Below are 18,153 nucleotides of genomic sequence, written 5' to 3'. Positions count from 1 at the left end.
TATTTACTCCACAAAAGGCAACGTGAGTCGCTCGGGCGGAGCAATATCCGGTTTGTCTTTGCGAGGCTCGATCTGCCTGTAGGTAGCACCACCATCACTCTCCCGCCGACATCGATTTCAACGTCAATTTACGCTTCTTCCCAGCCTCGCCATCACATAACGCATGCAGTGCATGACGTGGCTGGAAACTCGCAAGTGCACGTGTTTGCCCTTCGGTTCCTGAGCCGTCATGCGGCTCGAAGCTCCCACGTCGAGAGTTATATAGATGCGCATACGCAAAAAGGTGTAATGACTACGCTCCGCGTTGCGTGACATGTCTCATTCCCGAAGACGTTCCCGAGTGAATAGTCTTCCGCGTTTCCTATTCAAAAGGATGGCGAAAACGAAGCGGACATCATAACAAGGATCGGCTCTCTGCGTGCATTGCAGTGTCCCCGTTACGCCTGGTGACGTCGCCCAGTAGATGGGCTTCGCCCCGTGTCCGAATACAGTGTGCGCCAAAAATACGCGGCCTTGTTTTTTAACATAAGGCTGCATTGCTTAAGTGTTGCATTGGTAGGAACTCCAAATCACGCTCCCATGGAGGCCAGGAAGTCCGTCAGAGCCAATCGGCGTAGGTGGGAATTAAAGCGGAGAGCAGTACAACACCGTCGTTATAACACGATCAAAGAAAACGAGTTCTTCTTTCCTTGCATTTGAAGGGACGCTGAAACAAAAATATCAAGCTGAGCTAGAGTGATCAGCTTGATTGACAAGGAGCACCGAGTAGATCAGGCTAATCGCAGTCAGAGGCTTGGTAAAAATAAAACGAAATAAATAAATAAATAAATAAAGGAAGAAAAAGAACGGGTGGCAACGCAATCATTGCCTTCCCTCACCAGCTGTCATGACGTCATGCATTTTCACATGCTTGCTCGCCGATACTTATTCGTTTTTCACTACAGGAGGATTACGGTTTATCGACAGCGAGCACAGACTAATCCTGGAAGCGCTTACTGAATCTTTCCTGCACTAACACGGCCGCATTACGAGGAAATACTGTGTGATTCATGATGTCACACTGGCTTCAGTGATATCGACGATTAGGTGCGAACTTCGAAAAGAGAAATATGACCATCAATTTTTCAACTAATAGCCAACCTTTTATTTCTTCCACGATAGGTATTACTTTATTTGAAGAATAGCGTTCTAAAAAGTAAGAGCGGTCTGAAGAAATAAATGATATGCAAATGTAACCATACTATTTGGTGTTTCTATTTCGCGCTTGGCTTAAGAGGTCCTGAACCACCCCTCGGGCTTGTTGATAAGACAAAGTCCACTGATAGCATACGCTGCTGTGCACATCTCAGTCAAGTTTTGCAGTCGTGCGCGACGCGTGGAGCTCGCAAGCGGAGGGCAAAGTCACCTTTCTTTCAAGCGCTCCCTTTCCAACAAAAGCATGCTCCTCACTCTTTCATCTACACTTTACTCTTGCGATAACAACTACATGGACACTCCAGGCGCAATCCTGCCGTCGCCGTCACCGTAATGTTCTGTATAACGTCCAAGGACTTTATAGTCTACGTTAGGATAGGAGTATGATCGGCCGTATAAACTTGTAAATATTCGCTTACTAACTAAATTAAGAAACATGGTGTCACGCGCACACAAGCAAACACGCACACATCTCCCTCGAAGACCGCGCAAACTCGCTGTCAAAACGCTGGAGTGAGAACGCGTGGCAGCATCAGCGAGCGAATTGACCTTCGTGCTGCCTCTCGCTTCAACACGAACTAAGCGGTGAAAACACAGCGCACACGAAGCTATCAGCACTGGGTGCACTGTCTACGTCGCAAATCGCTTTCAAGATATATAGGGCCCGCGCGGCCGCGCCATACGCACCTGCCGCCATAGTGTAACGCCCTCCCCCTTCCCTCCCCTCCCCCCGTGCCCTGCGCGCGACGAAAGCCGACAGTAATGCTGACAGTAATGCTTGCGAGCCAAGGTACTCGCTGGTTATTATGTCTTCAGCGCATGGTTCATGGATCGCTGGTATTATGCCTTCAGTATATGGTTTTAGCTCAAAATATAGAGCTCTGAACATCACGACGCATACTGCAAGCGACTGCGGTTTGACATCCTGCAGCGATCGTGACCCCAGTGCTTTCGAACTCCTTGCGTCAAAAAAGACGACACAACGATACTCCCTGTTTTCTCCTCGACAGAGAGGAGGGGTGCCCCTTTCCATCTTGATGTGCGCGGATGGGTGGCTGCATCAGATTCCTCAAAATAGCATCACCCGGGAAGGGTGGGAGACGGAGGCAATTAAGGGGCCTTGCAAGCTCACATTCATTCAACGCGCATCCGACTCTAACGACCCCGACAGAGAACGAGAGGGAGGAGAAGCGTCACCGGGGCATACAACGCACGCACCTTGACCCTGGGAGCGTCGTTGACCGGCGACACGAGCACGTGAAGCACGAATCGCTTGCGCTCCTTCAGCGCGGCAGGCAGGTCGAACGTGCGCGAGCGGAACTCGAGCTCGAAGACGGCCGAGTCCCTGTGGTTCTCGGAGCCGTCGTGCGTGTAGCGGACCTTGTGTGTCGACAGGTCTGCCAGCGTGAACACATTGTCGGGAGTGCCACGATGCCACACTTCGATCTCGAGGGCGCCGTGCTTGGGTGCGTCCATCACATGGAAGAGCACGCCAGTGTCGCTGACACCCAGGTCACGGTGGTCAACCAGCAGCCGGATGTGCTCGGTGGTGACCAGGTCGCTGCCACCTTCGGCCACATGCAACGGGGACAACGCGAGCAGCTGGTCGAGTGACGACGCGTACACCTTGTAGGGACCGCTGAAGTTAGTTCTAACACAGTCGACGCGGCCACCACCGACTGCACCATTCGAAGCGGCGGGGGCGGTGGCGCAGAGGCACTTGAAGCCGTCGGTGCCCTCCTGGACGCAGCGGGCACCGGGTTCGCACGGGTCCTGAAGGCATGGAAACTCCCAGACGCAGTCGGGCTTGAGACCTCTGGTGACGAGGGCGTCTGGAAGTCCGGTGGGTGCATCGTTGACTCGCGTGTGTCGCAGGCATCCGCGAAGCGAGGTCTCCGATTGCAGGCCGTGCTGCAGCACGGCGCGCGACTGCGCGGACACGTCGAGGCCGCCCAGGAAGAGCGGACCCGACAAGTCAAAGAACTGGTTGCGGCCAAGGCCCGTCCGCAGAGATTCGGCGCTGCCGTCGACGCTCAGCTCTACATGGGATGAGCCGAACTGGAGACTAAGTCGGTGCCAGCGGCCATCGTTGACGGATGCTTCACTGCGAAGCGTCACTACCTGCGTGGCGGAGAAAGGTGACAGGCACAAAGAGAAATTAGTATTGGTCAAGTGGTTCCAAGGTGGGAAAGAAGCAGGTCACTGACAATAGTCAAAAGAAAAGTGCTAAGGTGCAGTCCGATTCAAAAGTTTCGAGCCCAATGCTTGCCAGCCTAAGATTCGTACATAACTGAGCACTCAACACGCCGGCTGCAGAAGACCTGGAACCTGTCGACCTCGAGTATTCAGCCATCGTGAACTACCACAGAGGGCGTCGCTTGCGATATCCACCACCCCATCGAAATCTAAACACAGAAGATGCCGCTGCCTGGCGTAGGCTCCAGACAGGCACTTACACGAACTTACACATATTAGATAGGATACACCCCACAGCCTACAGGGACGAATGCCCATGGTGTGGGGCCACACCAACCCTATACCACATTACGTGGGAGTGCGCACTACACAACATAGAACACCCAGACACGAACACCACGAGGGAGCAATGGGAGGCACTGCTGTCCAGCTCGGCCCTCGACGACCAGCTCAAGCTGATAAAGAGAGCTGAGAAGATGGCAAGAGCCAGCGAAGCCCTGGACTAAGGGCCCCGACCATTAGCTGTCTTTTTTCTATTATTATTTTAATAAAGTTTATCTATCTATCTATCTATCTATCTATCTATCTATCTATCTATCTATCTATCTATCTATCTATCTATCTATCTATCTATCTATCTATCTATCTATCTATCTATCTATCTATCTATCTATCTATCTATCTATCTATCTATCTATCTAATCTATCTATCTATCTATCTATCTATCTATCTATCTATCTGCCCAAGCTCTGGTCACACATAGGAGACCGTGTAAAAGTTTTGTTCTTTCAGATTTCAAAAGGTGAAACGAAAACTTCGGAACTAGAAGAGTGCTACGTGAGCTCCTGCACTTGTCTTGGCGACAGCGCTCGTCTTTTGGCTTCGGAACTTTTGACATGGACTGGGCAATTCGCCTCGTCAGAGCTTCTTCTGCTGGCCGTGACCTGTGGTTCATGCATGGCGACTAATTAAAACTTGTGCGAACGTTCTTGAAGACCAGCACACAACAATACATAGACAGTGAACGGATAGGCGCCGGCGAGGAGTTGCGCTTTGTCGTGTCTATCCGTTCCCTGAGCTTGTAGTTTCTGTGCGCTGATTTGCAAGACGCCAACATGCCTAAACCTTCACTCTAACGTTGGTGGCAAACGTTTACAGAGCCTGCCGTTAATTGGTATCCCCTGAGAATTCTTCGTTCACGGCTGATGAACTCCTTTTAGTAGCAGACCATGACATCACCCAAGCAACTCTAATTGGCAATTACAGCGAAGCTGTTAGCCTCTAGTTGGTCGCAGGATTTTTCTTGGGCTTGTTCTGTGCCCAACCAAGAACCCTACCGCCACCTAGTCGCCGCAGCCACTCAGACAGTCCTCAAACGGCAGCTGTAAAAGGGCTTTGTATGTGAGTTTCCGCGTAACAGAATTATGTTTTCTCGTATAATCAAATTACAGTCCGAAGCTGTCATGTCCGCATCTTGTGCGTAAGTGGTACTTTACGAAACTCGGCAATTTACTTTGAGAAATTCGATTAGTTTAATAACGCACTTGCGCTTGGCGGAGGGCCCAGAAGAATGAGAACGTGTGCTGCCCTTTCGCACTGTGTGCATGCGTGACGTACGCATGCACACAGTGCCTGCTATTGATGCATGGCCGCTCTGCACGTTACATATGTCGCACGGCGGGTGCTGCGACCGTAATCGATACTAGGGCAAACACTGGATGGATGGATGGATGGATGGATGGATGGATGGATGGATGGATGGATGGATGGATGGATGGATGGATGGATGGATGGATGGATGGATGGATGTTATGAGCGACCCCTTTGGAAAGGGGCGGTGGGTTGTACCACCAAGCTCTTGCTATTATACTGCCTACTGTCCTACCTTGGTTAAAAGAGAAAAAAGGAAAAAAAAACCTATGAACTCCCCTAACCAAAATTTCTGACCCCCTATTGCGAACTTTGCTTTTGTACGTCTCCGTTTTTTGTCGTTTTCCTACTTTTCTTCCACCAATCTTCCAATCGTCTCTTCCTAATCTCTATTGTGGACATTGTTAGGAATGGCCGTAACATTGTTAGGAATGGCCGTACGGGGTGGCAACGTGCCAGCTTTCAGCCCGCTGCACGTGTTCCAAGCCCACCAGACAGGGAGCCCTTCCGAAAACTGCGGATGACCGGCAGCCACGTGGCGCGCGGTCAGCTCAGGAATGTGGTACTCCGCCGCGCCACCCGAGACGGAGCACAGTTCTACGAAGCCCTCGGTCGTCGACTCCGGAGCCTTTGCGTGTATGGGCTCGAACTTGTGTGCATTAGTGTGTGTGAGCCATACTGCGGGGCGGCGGCAAGTTTACAATGATTGGACGAACATTCCCGACCATTCGTGCTCCGTCCACGCCGAACGATGACGTCGAACTATGACGTTAAGCGGAGAGCTTATAAGCAGCGTTTGCCGGCTGCTAGAGGGTGCTCGTGTCGTGCTCGTGTCGTGCTCGTTGTCGGGAGCTGAGTGCTCTTTGTCAGGCTAGAAATGCACTAGTGAGCTGCGTGCTCGTAAGCTGTTTGCTGTATGTTAGTCTTGCGGGCTCCATATGGGAGTCGCGCTAGACTGCCAATGTATCTCGCTTAAACTGTTAATATATAAATAAATCCTGTTCACCGAGTTCCTGCCTACGACCTTCATCTCCTTCAAATGGTGGCAGCGGCGAGATAGTCCGACGACTCCTACATCTGGTTGACAGCGGTAGGATCGTCCGACAAATCCTAATAACTGAATGGCAGCGGTGAGATCGGCCTGCGGCTCGTAAATCGGCCTACGACTCGGAGACAGCAACGGCAGCTGACGGACGTTGGCACATGGTGACCGACCGGCATCCTGATCAAGTTGGAGGCGACTTGAGATTGACCACCTCTTGCAACTGACTGGATACGGCGGGGAAGGACTGGTGATATGGCGCTGCTTCAGTGGGTAAGCGTTTGGTTTTGGCTGTAAGATTTACCAGGCTTCAATTTCTCTGTGTTTTTGAATTTGATTCGCTGGGATATGTTACTTGTATTCTGATTTGCGTAGGTATCGCAGCAAGTATTGTGTGACAGCAGAGCCAAAGCTTAAAGTAGCGACCATGGTCCTAATGTGTTTGACGAGAGCTGACCTGTTGTGGTTGTGTGAGGAGATCGAGGTAAACGTAGATGAGGACTTGAGGGAGTCAGACATTCGTAAAACCATTCTAGAAAGTAACAATGATTTGAAATTCATAGAACAAATGGGCAAACGAATTCTAAGCAAAAAGCGGGAACAGGAATCAATTAAGCAAGAATGCCAAGAGCGCGAGCGAAAACGCCAAGAGCGTGAGCAAAAACGGCAGGAGGTTGAAAAAGAAATTGCAGCAGTAAAGAAACAGATACAGGATTTGCAGCAGCTAAACGCAGGAAGTCAACAGCGGCTTGAGAAATCTGTAGGCTGGACGCAGCAAAAGTGTGAGGAAGTAGATTGCAGATTTTCGTCGAAAGCAGAGAAAAGTAGTAGTACCTGTGAGAGTAGCAGCACGTTCATAGGAGAACTCGAAGTGCTAGCAGCTAACGAAGCCTTAGTGGCAACAGAGGCCGTTAAAGGCCAGAGTGAGAGCGACGAGGTGCTGTGCCAAACAAATTGGCACAGTTACCGCGCGTGTGCGTCGCATCTCATGGTAGCGAGGTCGTTAGCGAGGTACAGAATACTACGGACTTGACAGACGCGAGCACCCATGTCGAGTCAGATCTGCGTGCAGAAGTGAAGTGCGAACTGGACGATGCAGTTGAGAATAGTTCTCGGGGTGGCGAGCTCCGTAGCTCACGAGAGAACAACTGCATTGTTCAGGGATCGGTGCGGCTCTCCGCCAGTCTAGATAGCCTAGATAGGGATGATTCAGTTGTTAATCATTCCGACTGTGCGCGTGAGACAGCGATCGATACCGACGGGCTGTGTGCAGATGCACAGTGTGAGCTGGGCAATGCAGTAGAGGGCAGTTCGCAAGAGTGCGAGTTGCATAACTCGAGTAAAGCCTGCTGCATTGTGCCAGAGTCGGTTGAGTTGTCCGCCAGTCGAGGCAAAGTGAGAGTAGATTTTAATGTAAATCACTCAGACTGTGCGGGTAAGAGACCGATCCGGGCCGACGAGATGTGTAACGGCCAGCACGAGGCGCGACGTGACGGCATAAAAGAGAGTTCGAGGAGAAAGCGCCGCAGAAAGAAGCGCCGAAAGGATCGGAATGCGGTGGCTAATGTAGCGAAGCCAAAGACGGCGACAGGCGCGAAAAGGCAGGGCGCGAAGAAAAGAAAGGTGCGGTCGTCACGGACGATGTTGACGCATCAAACATGTTCGAGCCACCGGTCAAAGGGGGACCGAGAAGCATGTTCTGCACGGACGCGGACAAAGGGCTCGGGGCAGTTAAATTCCTCGTCGTTCCGTCGTTCTCTTCGAAGCTCAGCGTGCAGTACAAAGAAGCGCAAGGTGGCAAGACGAGACCAGGTGGGGAGTAGCGACGCGGTCAGTCGAGGTCATGTTGAAAGCGGGGCGCCAGGACGCAAATTGGCACGGGACTGTAACGTCTTGGGGGAGCTGATAGTGAGTCAGCCCTTTTGTTGTTCCTCGGCAGCCAGAATAGCTTTCAAACCGCGGCCACCTCGGGTACGGCTGAAAGTATAGGGCCGATTTACGCTCGAGCCGCCCATCGCCGCAAGCCGCACCGCACGCTTGCGGTCGCGCGAAAAATTGCACGTATCCAGCACTTGTGCACAAATTACCATTTACACTGTGTGCACAGTGTATACCTTACACATTGTAAACCGAAATTTGTGCTCAAGTGTTTGATACGTGCAATCTTTCGCGCGACCGCACGCGTGCGGTGCGGCTTGCGGCGATGGGCGGCTCGAGCGTAAATCGGCCCTGAGTCCGTCGGAAGTAATCGGGAACGGGAGGCCAAGAGCTTCCGTAGTAGTGTTGTTTTGTTTTATTTTTGAACATTTGCAGATTTTCGCGATTTGAGACTAGGATTTCTTTCAATATGTAAGGTATGAGCTCTGTTTATGTTTTCTTTGAGAAGCTCGAGATTTGAAAGACGCGTTTAAAGTAAACCTGTAGTCTCGCGAGGTGTTCATTAATAAGTATATAGGCTTTCTTTTTTTGTGTATGCGTGAGTAACATGAAGGTCAAGGTTATCGTTGAGAGGCCTATCGTAACGCGCGTGTGTGTTATTTAACCTTCTTTCTTTTTAAGTGTTTTTGAATTTTCTAAGGTTAAGCGCGTAGATTTTCAGTAAGTGCGTGATTTGCACTGAGAAGAGCTCTTAGGTCCATTAACGCGTGTCCTGTGCGGACGGAAGGCAGCAGAACGTTGATGACCGGGTTGCTCGTGTGTGTCGAAGGCAGCCGTATTCTGACTTCTCTAGTACGCGTGCGTAGAGCTAGTTATTAGAAGACACATTTGTTCATAGGTTCCTCTGTGTTGCGTAAGTTACGCAAGTTTGGTTAAGGCAGCCGTATTCTGACTTCTCTAGTACGCGTGCGTAGAGCTAGTTATTAGAAGACACATTTGTTCATAGGTTCCTCTGTGTTGCGTAAGTTACGCAAGTTTGGTTGTTTGTTTAAGGAACGTGTCCTGTGTGGATTAAAGGAACAAATGTGAGTCAGCGTGATGAAAACTTTGTATGATGCAAGCACGTGTTCGGAATGGGGACCACAAAGCTAGCGCGATTGTGATTGCGTACCTGTGGAGTTGGCCAGACTGTTCAGTGGCAACAGTACGTGAGATAAGTACGCCACTGTGATAGGGTAGGAACAGGCTGTTCGCGAAGTTAGGCTGCTGAAGTTATGTTTGAGTATTGGTGTTTGAAAGGCTTCGGTTTAATTCTGCGTAAACCTTTACTCTTGTGCAGCGCGACGGTCGGGTTTGGTCGAACTCAGGAGGAACGTGAACGCTCGCTTTGGCGGCACGAAATTTTGGGGCAAAATTTGGGATTCCCAGTTGAGTGACTTGCATGGAAATTGTGATAGGAGGCCTGGTGGGTTAGCAGCTAATTCCGGGCGTTTGAACGCTGAGCGGTATTGTTTTGCCGGGTCGACTCTTCTGTGCCTGTTGTTGTAAGATGGTTGAAGGCATTCCGAGTACGCAGGGGTTGCAGAGAGCAAAGCCGTCATCTTGCTCGCCAGCCATTCTCTTCCTGCCTAGCGGTTGCCAGCACTGGCCAGGCGAGATTTTCCGGGCCATGGAGGAGCTGTTAGGAATGGCCGTACGGGGTGGCAACGTGCCAGCTTTCAGCCCGCTGCACGTGTTCCAAGCCCACCAGACAGGGAGCCCTTCCGAGAACTGCGGATTACCGGCAGCCACGTGGCGCGCGGTCAGCTCAGGAATGTGGTACTCCGCCGCGCCACCCGAGACGGAGCACAGTTCTACGAAGCCCTCGGTCGTCGACTCCGGAGCATTTGTGTGTATGGGCTCGAACTTGTGTGCATTAGTGTGTGTGAGCCATACTGCAGGGCGGCGGCAAGTTTACAATGATTGGACGAACATTCCCGACCATTCGTGCTCCGTCCACGCCGAACGATGACGTCGAACTATGACGTCAAGCGGAGAGCTTATAAGCAGCGTTCGCCGGCTGCTAGAGGGTGCTCGTGTCGTGCTCGTGTCGTGCTCGTTGTCGGGAGCTGAGTGCTCTTTGTCAGGCTAGAAATGCACTAGTGAGCTGCGTGCTCGTAAGCTGTTTGCTGTATGTTAGTCTTGCGGGCTCCATATGGGAGTCGCGCTAGACTGCCAATGTATCTTGCTTAAACTGTTAATATGTAAATAAATCCTGTTCACCGAGTTCCTGTCTACGACCTTCATCTCCTTCAAATGGTGGCAGCGGCGAGATAGTCCGACGACTCCTACATCTGGTTGACAGCGGTAGGATCGTCCGACAAATCCTAATAACATGTTTACTTTTCCCCTGCTCTCGCTGAACCAAAGGGCTTCAAGGAGCCCAGTGGTGCCTAAATCGACCGCTGGGCAGACGTCTTCACATTCTAATAAAGCATGCTCCATCGTTTCCCTCGCTTTACTGCAGCAAGCACCATGCTTCTTCTTCCTTCTTATATCTCGCTTTACGGGTGCGTGTTCTAAGGCATCCCGATCTCGCTTCGAAATGTAATGAGCTTTCCTTTGAGTTATCATAAATTGTTTCTTTCCTGATGTCGCTTCTTCCTCTTAAGTAGTTCCTCATGGCAGGTTTCTTTTCCATTGCCGCCACTCATGAGATTATTTCAGCGTCTCTGAGTTTCCGCTTGACGTTCTTTGTTGCTGTGTTGCCTACCCTACAGACCGCATACTTGCTGGTAAGCTTCCTAGTTCTTTTCCTCCACTGTGAATCAATGTGTTTCCTGTACAGATACCTCAACACTTGAAAAAGGGGGGTACCAGCGAATACAAAGGACGCGCACACAAGGAAAAGGTGTTAGACACGGACGGCCGCTGGACTTTCAACTGTACTTTATTGTAATTTACATTTCCGCACATAACTTCCAACGCATGCGCATCTTCGACTCCTCCCAAGACATGTGCACAGATAACACCTTGAAGATACATTACCATGTGAAAAACAGCTGACGCATGCGCAACTTCTACTCCTCCCAAGACCTGTGCATGAATGTCAGTTTTTTATTATTCATATTTTACCTACTCGATAGGTAAGTACGTTCCTTGTTTACACTTTGTGTTTGTTAAACACAAAGACGTATCACTGACACAATTTTCTTTCTCATTTACAATGTGAAAAGCTTCTAAGATTTCGCGTTCGTATCTGGTCTTGCCCTTCCCTAAGATGGTCACACCACCGAACAATGGCGCACCTTTTTTTGCACTTACTGCAGCCGCAGTAATGAACCGCCAAATTGCTTGCCTGGTCCCCGTTTAAGGATAGGTTATGTTCTTGCAAGCGCTTGTTAACACACCTACCTGTCTGGCCTATATAGACTTTACCACAAGCCAACGAAATGCGGTAAACAATCCCAGTGTTGCACTTGATGAAGGGTGTCACATGTTTAACTTTACAGGCCCCTCTCTTGTTCCCCTCGTTTTCAATCCTCCCGCACAAGCTAGCCAACTTGCAAGGTGCAGAAAATACAACGCTTACACCTTGCCTTCCCGCCACCTTCTTGATGCTGTGGGAGATTTTATGAATGTATGGTATTACTTCGAGTCGCCTTTTTCGCTCTGATGTCGGTGACTTCTAGCTTGCTAGACCCTTTACTTTGCGCAAACTGGCTTCAGCAACAGCCTTAATGAATGAGAGAGGGAAACCTGCTGCAAGCAACCTCTCAACCTGCTGTTTCAGGCTATACGCCTTGCGGTGGCAGCAGCTCTTCTGCACCGCATCCAGAAGGCATCCAACCGCTACACCCCTCTTTACTAGCTTAGACTGATTGGAATCATACGGCATGAGCGCTTTTTTAGTCCGGGGTGAAAACATCCAGCAGACATAGTCATTGTCATGAAAGGTTAGTTGTAAGTCGAGGAATCTAATTTCTTTGTGATCTAGCAGTTCGTAGGCGAAATTTAAACCGCGAGTGCGTTCCTTAAAACCAGATAAAATACCCTGTGCTATACTATCTACTATGTCCCCTGGTGAAAGCCATAAAAAGATAAAAAATCGTCAACGTATCTAAAGACACGGACCGTGATTATTGTTTACTGCGCACACTATTAAAACAAGGTATTCTAGTCGAGTCGTTATACCTAAATGTAGTGGGAACACAACATGTACAAGAAATTCTTCGCACATCTCGAACTGACCCCGTTTCCTTGGTTGAGCGACGCCATGGGATGTCCGTCGATCACTTCGAGGGCCACGAAGTCGTCCTTGGAAGGCGGCCCGGCGCAGTAGGCGACCAGCGCGAACGGCGCCTGCGTGCGCACCTCCATGGCTAGGGACCCGCCCGTGCGCGCGTTCATCTTGGGCAGTGCCAGGTAGGCGTCCGCTTCCACCAGGCTGAAGGGCTGGTCGCGGCTCGCGGAGAACTCCTCGCTGCATTCGCCCCACACGACGCCGACCGACGACGCGGCCGCGGTCTCGAACAACTCGACCTCGTTGAACGTCACGTCAGCCATGCACCTGTGCGAGTCCCACGCCGTTATAGGGACGCCATAAAGAGAAACACTGAAGCAGATCACACGGATAAAGTTTTTTTGAAACGTGTATTTTTCCTTAATGTCGTTGTGATAGGTTCATTACTAGAAGAAAAAAAACGAGTCCCAAACTTTTTCAGGACAACATTCATTTGAGCTAGATGGTGCATACTTGAATTAGGAAGGAACAGCGCCAACTAACACGATCACGAGAGGGAGAACGACACAGGACAAGCGCCATTCAACGACACAGGATGGCGCTTGTCCTGTGTCGTTCTCCCTCTCGTGATCGTCTTAGTTGGCGCTGTTCCTTCCCAATTCAAATATGCCAAACTTTCGTTTCTTGGATTTCTCGCCTGAACTTCAGCGCCGGAAAGTCAGTGTGACAGCACGTATTCCAAAGCACTTTCTTCCATTTAGGTTCTTCTGGCTCAGTCAGAGTTCCCGAAACTTGTTAATTTTAGTCTTGGGCTCCTTTATATTATCATTTAGTTCCTCTGTACCGTTAAAAAATAACTAGGCCCGAGCAAACGCCGTCAAAATTCATGATGCCACGACGAGCTGGTGCGGGAACTTCACGGCGGCGTCGCTAGCTGTGTTTTTTATTGCGACTTTTTAAGATTACCATGCCTGTTTAGTATTTGTTTAGTGTCCATTTAAGAAGGCTGTTTGTCGAACGCCGGTTACATCAAGCCGCTTAGACGTTTAACTACAGTGTGACAAACACTTAATGGTAGAATTTAATTTATCCGTTTTCTTGCGCTAACGACATGCCCGTTCATGGTGCAGGCTAAAGATGGAAAGCGTCAGTGACACTATTGTGCGTGCGTGCGTGCGTGCGTGCGTGCGTGCGTGCGTGCGTGCGTGCGTGCGTGCGTGCGTGTGTGTGTGTGTGTGTGTGTGTGTGTGTGTGTGTGTGTGTGTGTGTGTGTGTGTGTGTGTGTGTGTGTGTGTGTGTGTGTGTGTGTGTGTGTGTGTGTGTGTGTGTGTGTGTGTGTGTGTGTGTGTGTGTGTGTGTGTGTGTGTGTGTGTGTGTGTGTGTGTGTGTGTGTGTGTGTGTGTGTGTGTGTGTGTGTGTGTGTGTGTGTGTGTGTGTGTGTGTGTGTGTGTGTGTGTGTGTGTGTGTGTGTGTGTGTGTGTGTGTGTGTGTGTGTGTGTGTGTGTGTGTGTGTGTGTGTGTGTGTGTGTGTGTGTGTGTGTGTGTGTGTGTGTGTGTGTGTGTGTGTGTGTGTGTGTGTGTGTGTGTGTGTGTGTGTGTGTGTGTGTGTGTGTGTGTGTGTGTGTGTGTGTGTGTGTGTGTGTGTGTGTGTGTGTGTGTGTGTGTGTGTGTGTGTGTGTGTGTGTGTGTGTGTGTGTGTGTGTGTGTGTGTGTGTGTGTGTGTGTGTGTGTGTGTGTGTGTGTGTGTGTGTGTGTGTGTGTGTGTGTGTGTGTGTGTGTGTGTGTGTGTGTGTGTGTGTGTGTGTGTGTGTGTGTGTGTGTGTGTGTGTGTGTGTGTGTGTGTGTGTGTGTGTGTGTGTGTGTGTGTGTGTGTGTGTGTGTGTGTGTGTGTGTGTGTGTGTGTGTGTGTGTGTGTGTGTGTGTGTGTGTGTGTGTGTGTGTGTGTGTGTGTGTGTGTGTGTGTGTGTGTGTGTGTGTGTGTGTGTGTGTGTGTGTGTGTGTGTGTGTGTGTGTGTGTGTGTGTGTGTGTGTGTGTGTGTGTGTGTGTGTGTGTGTGTGTGTGTGTGTGTGTGTGTGTGTGTGTGACGCAGGAGCCCAGAAATTGGTCGTGATGAAGCTCAATCTATCTCACGCTGATAGTGATAGCCGCCGGCGCTTGATTTACTGCGTAAATTCTACGCATTCACCGCTCGGTAATTTCCAAATTCATAAAGCATAAGGGTAACTGCTTGGGTTCGTTCGTGAAACATATTTTGGGGGCATGTCGCCTTCTTCCTTCCTTCCTACATTTTCCGCACTAAATATTTTTTTCCTTGCCTAAAGTATCCTGGAGCATAGTCAATTAGTTACTCGGAGGTAGCCCTATAATGCCTTCTAGCTTTTTTACGTCGTAGGAGCATTGCCGGTGAAGCAAGTTCCACTGTAACGCAGGCCCCCGACCACTAACCATTCTTACGTGATCCCCGTATGGAGTGCCCTTTTTCTCTGGACGAACTAGAGGCTGCGCTTGCTTTATGCAGGCGTTCCTCAACGCCAGGACCACATGGTATTGCATACCGAGCTCTGTGCAACCTTGGTGAATGGGCTTGAAAGGAACTCCTGCTCCTGTACAACGACTCGTGGCAGACTGGCACGGTTCCCCAGGAATGGAAGACAAGTCGCCTGATTCCGCTTCTCAAAGCTGGCAATTCGCCTTTGGACATTGCGTTATACCATGCGATCGCGCTTGCTATTTGTGTAGGAAAAGTAATGAAACGGATTGTTCTAAAGCGTCTCGAGTGTTACCTAGAGCACTATTAAATTTATCCAGACACGCTGACAGGATTCAGGCGCTGCCGTTCACCTATAGACAACGTTGTCGACTTATTAACGTACGACGAATTCTAGAAGGCCTGTAAACGCTTGTCTGCTGCCTTGTTTATAGACGTTAAAGGTGCTTACAATAACGTTACCCATGAAGCCATCCTTAAAGGGTTAGAAGCTATATATGGATTTGGTGGCAAGATAAATCTCTAGATTTGTAGCTACCTACAGATGCGATCATTCTACGTGCTCATTGGGGCTGGCCCGACATTTTAGTATTACCGTAGCCGTGGAGACCCTCAGGGTGGAGTACTAAGCCCAACGCTTCTTATCTAGCCCTTATTGGACTACTCGAGGACCTGTCAAGCACCCTTCGACTCTACGTCGACGACATCTGTATCTGGACGTCGGGGGTGACACTTCATCTTCGTGCTCGGCTTCAGAAGACGGCCTCATCGACATCATGCTACCTTCGTAAACAAGGTCTGGAGGTGACGTGAGAAAAGTGCGCAGTGGTGGCTTTTAACCGGAAGCCAATGTCTGCATACGCCATATCAATCAAGGGACAAGGGACATTGTCCAGGAGAAGTCAAAGGTTCTTGGGTGTTGTGATTGACAGAGACTTGTCCTGGACTCCTCACGTGAACTACGTGAAAAAGCGACTGATTGCTATGTCATCTGTTCACGTTCTCTGCAGGAAAGAACTGGGGGGTGTCCACACAATCCATGCATGTTACAGCTCTACAGGTACAGCCTACCTGTTATATTCAACACATTCAAAACCAATTTGCGTACCGTTCAGAGCATTCAAGCCCAAGCTCTGAGAACATGCCTTGGATTACCACGCAGTGCGTCGATCACGTTGCACATAGCCGTCGAGACAATGCGTGCACATGTCAGGCATATTGGCCGGACCCCTTGCCACTATACCTCGCCGCACTCACCGTCGAAAGACCCCGCACGCCATTTAGCACAACTGTCAGTTCATATCGTACCTCCCTTACATCGGGGTACACACCCTGCGACAAGGTCTGGGTCTCCTCCATGGTGTTTGTGCCGTCCTAAAGTACATCTCCGAATTTCAGGACTTCAGAAAATTCAGATCTACCATCGCTTGCACTAAAATAATTGAGCTTACTCCTGTTGTACGAGAAATACAGTAGCCATGTACACATCTATACTGACGGACCGACCACATCGACCAGTTCCGGGGGGTGGGGGGTGCTGTGTTTATACCAACAAGAGGACTATCACTACGATTCAAGACGTCACATGTCACGACGTCCACGGCTGCAGAATTCACGGCTCTGCGCAGTGCGCTTCAATTTATTGACACAGAGAGTCCTGGTACATGGGCCGTGCTTCCCGACTCGAGACCGGCTTTACACAGCATGCAGTCAATTCTCAGACGCGGAGCTCACGAACAGCTAACATACTAAATCGTCAAACTTCATCACGACGCCAAACAGAAAGGTCACGAAATTATTTTCTAGTGGCTACCTGGCCATTGCGGGGTCAGTGGGAATGATCAAGCAGACAAAGTTGCCCGAGAGTCACATCAAGAACAACACCTCGTTTCCATTCCTCGTTCCAGGACAAACGCTGCAAGGCAGCTTCGTCACCTGGCACGCAAGCTCTCTTGAACAGAATGTAACACCCCAAATATAGGGGTTGTACGAACTAAACACATCGCTCCAACTTCGACATCCACCCGGGCTTCACTAGCGTGAGGCATCGCTTCTATACCGGCTGTGGTTGGGAGTGGCTTTCACAAGGCGTACACTACTTTGATTGGAATGACCGACAGTGCTGCATGCGACGTCTGCGGCGTGGAAGAAAACATCGAACATTTATTGTGCAATTGTCATCGATTTCAGTCGGAAAGACAAACATTATCTACCGCATTGCGACGACTGGACGATCGGCTGCTGTCTGTGCAGGTGCTGCTTGAAGATCGTCCCCATCGCTCGTCGGCCCACAAAGCTAAAAGGCACTTTTGTCTTTCTTGAGGGCGACTGGTCTATGTGAACGCCTTTGACTTGGTCAGGCCCTCCGCGTGCGTGCACGAACTCACCGCCTCTCCTTCCTCTCTCTATCTTGTCTTTCTATTCTCTCTTTCGCGTCTCCCAGAGTAGGGTAGCCAACCAGACGTATTTCTGGTTAACATCCCTGCCTTCTCTCTTTAGTTCCTCCTTCTCCTCCTCCTCCTCCTTCTTTAGGTCGTAGATCAGATGAACAACTTGTTAAAAAAAAGAGACCTTTCTGTCACTGTGCAATACGTCATTTACTTTTTTTAGTGTATACAATACCATTCTGGATTGACGGTAAAGACCACACGGTGACAATTACCCTTTCTGCTCACGGTGGTGCTCGGTTTATCCCATTTCGTTAGAAACGACGACTCAAGTGGGCCAAGCAAGTTGGCCCATATGTACTGTACCTTAACACAATGCAACCTAATGACTTCGCGAATTTACGTTTACATTGCGTGGTCATTGCGCGCATCGCCGCCTTCCTCCAGGATTACAGCGGGGCTCAAATTTTCTGCGCCGTTTGAGGCTTGGTGTGGAGCACGGTGGTGTGGAGTGAACAATGTTCCATGCGTTTAGAATGCCAGTGGCTGGCAGCCCTGCTTGTGAATTATGGTGTTCCAGTAAAGCCACAGAACATTTCACATGTGAGTGGCTCCGGTATTGTGAACAGAGACGGTCACTCTCATCTGCGTACAATGAGCTCCGCAGCCGTCCATTTTATTAATGAAGAGTTCCAGGCCCCTGGCCTTGACAGACATCTGCACGGTAGGCGCCAAAAAGCATCGTTCCTTTCATCAAAACCGACATACTTATGCGAGCCAATATGACCGCACAATGGCGTAACTTTCCTAGCCTCTTTCTCCATCTTTTCATTCTTACATCCCCCTACCCCTCCTTATTTTTGCAGTGCAGGGTCGCAAACCAGATTGCACTGGCAACAAAAATAGCAATGCAGATGAGCGTAACAAGGACAAATATTTTGATGAATACCCCTAATGTGCCCTGTGGTAACCCGTGCGGAAAGAAACCTAGGTTATGAGGGCATGTCTCCGAAGAACGATGGCAACTCTTTTCTTCGTTGTAGAATGATAAATGCTGCAATAAAAACGTCGCAGGAAAATCCTGTAGCTTTGCA

The 18,153-nt window shown here is 49.9% G+C and overlaps 1 protein-coding gene across 1 annotated transcript in view; it reads right to left on the bottom strand.

Moving 5' to 3' along the window:
• LOC126541624 (chondroitin sulfate proteoglycan 4-like) overlaps positions 1-18,153 on the bottom strand; it is a 192,696-nt gene that overhangs the window by 58,533 nt on the left and 116,010 nt on the right. Inside the window, 2 exon segments of the mRNA XM_050188468.2 lie at positions 2,413-3,315; positions 12,192-12,510. Coding sequence (XP_050044425.1) covers positions 2,413-3,315; positions 12,192-12,510 — 1,222 coding nt within the window.

The sequence above is a fragment of the Dermacentor andersoni genome, chromosome 2, assembly GCF_023375885.2.
Source record: "Dermacentor andersoni chromosome 2, qqDerAnde1_hic_scaffold, whole genome shotgun sequence".
Taxonomy (NCBI): domain Eukaryota; kingdom Metazoa; phylum Arthropoda; class Arachnida; order Ixodida; family Ixodidae; genus Dermacentor; species Dermacentor andersoni.
Note: the sequence above shows the minus strand (reverse complement) of the source record. Positions and strands in the feature narration are given on the sequence as shown.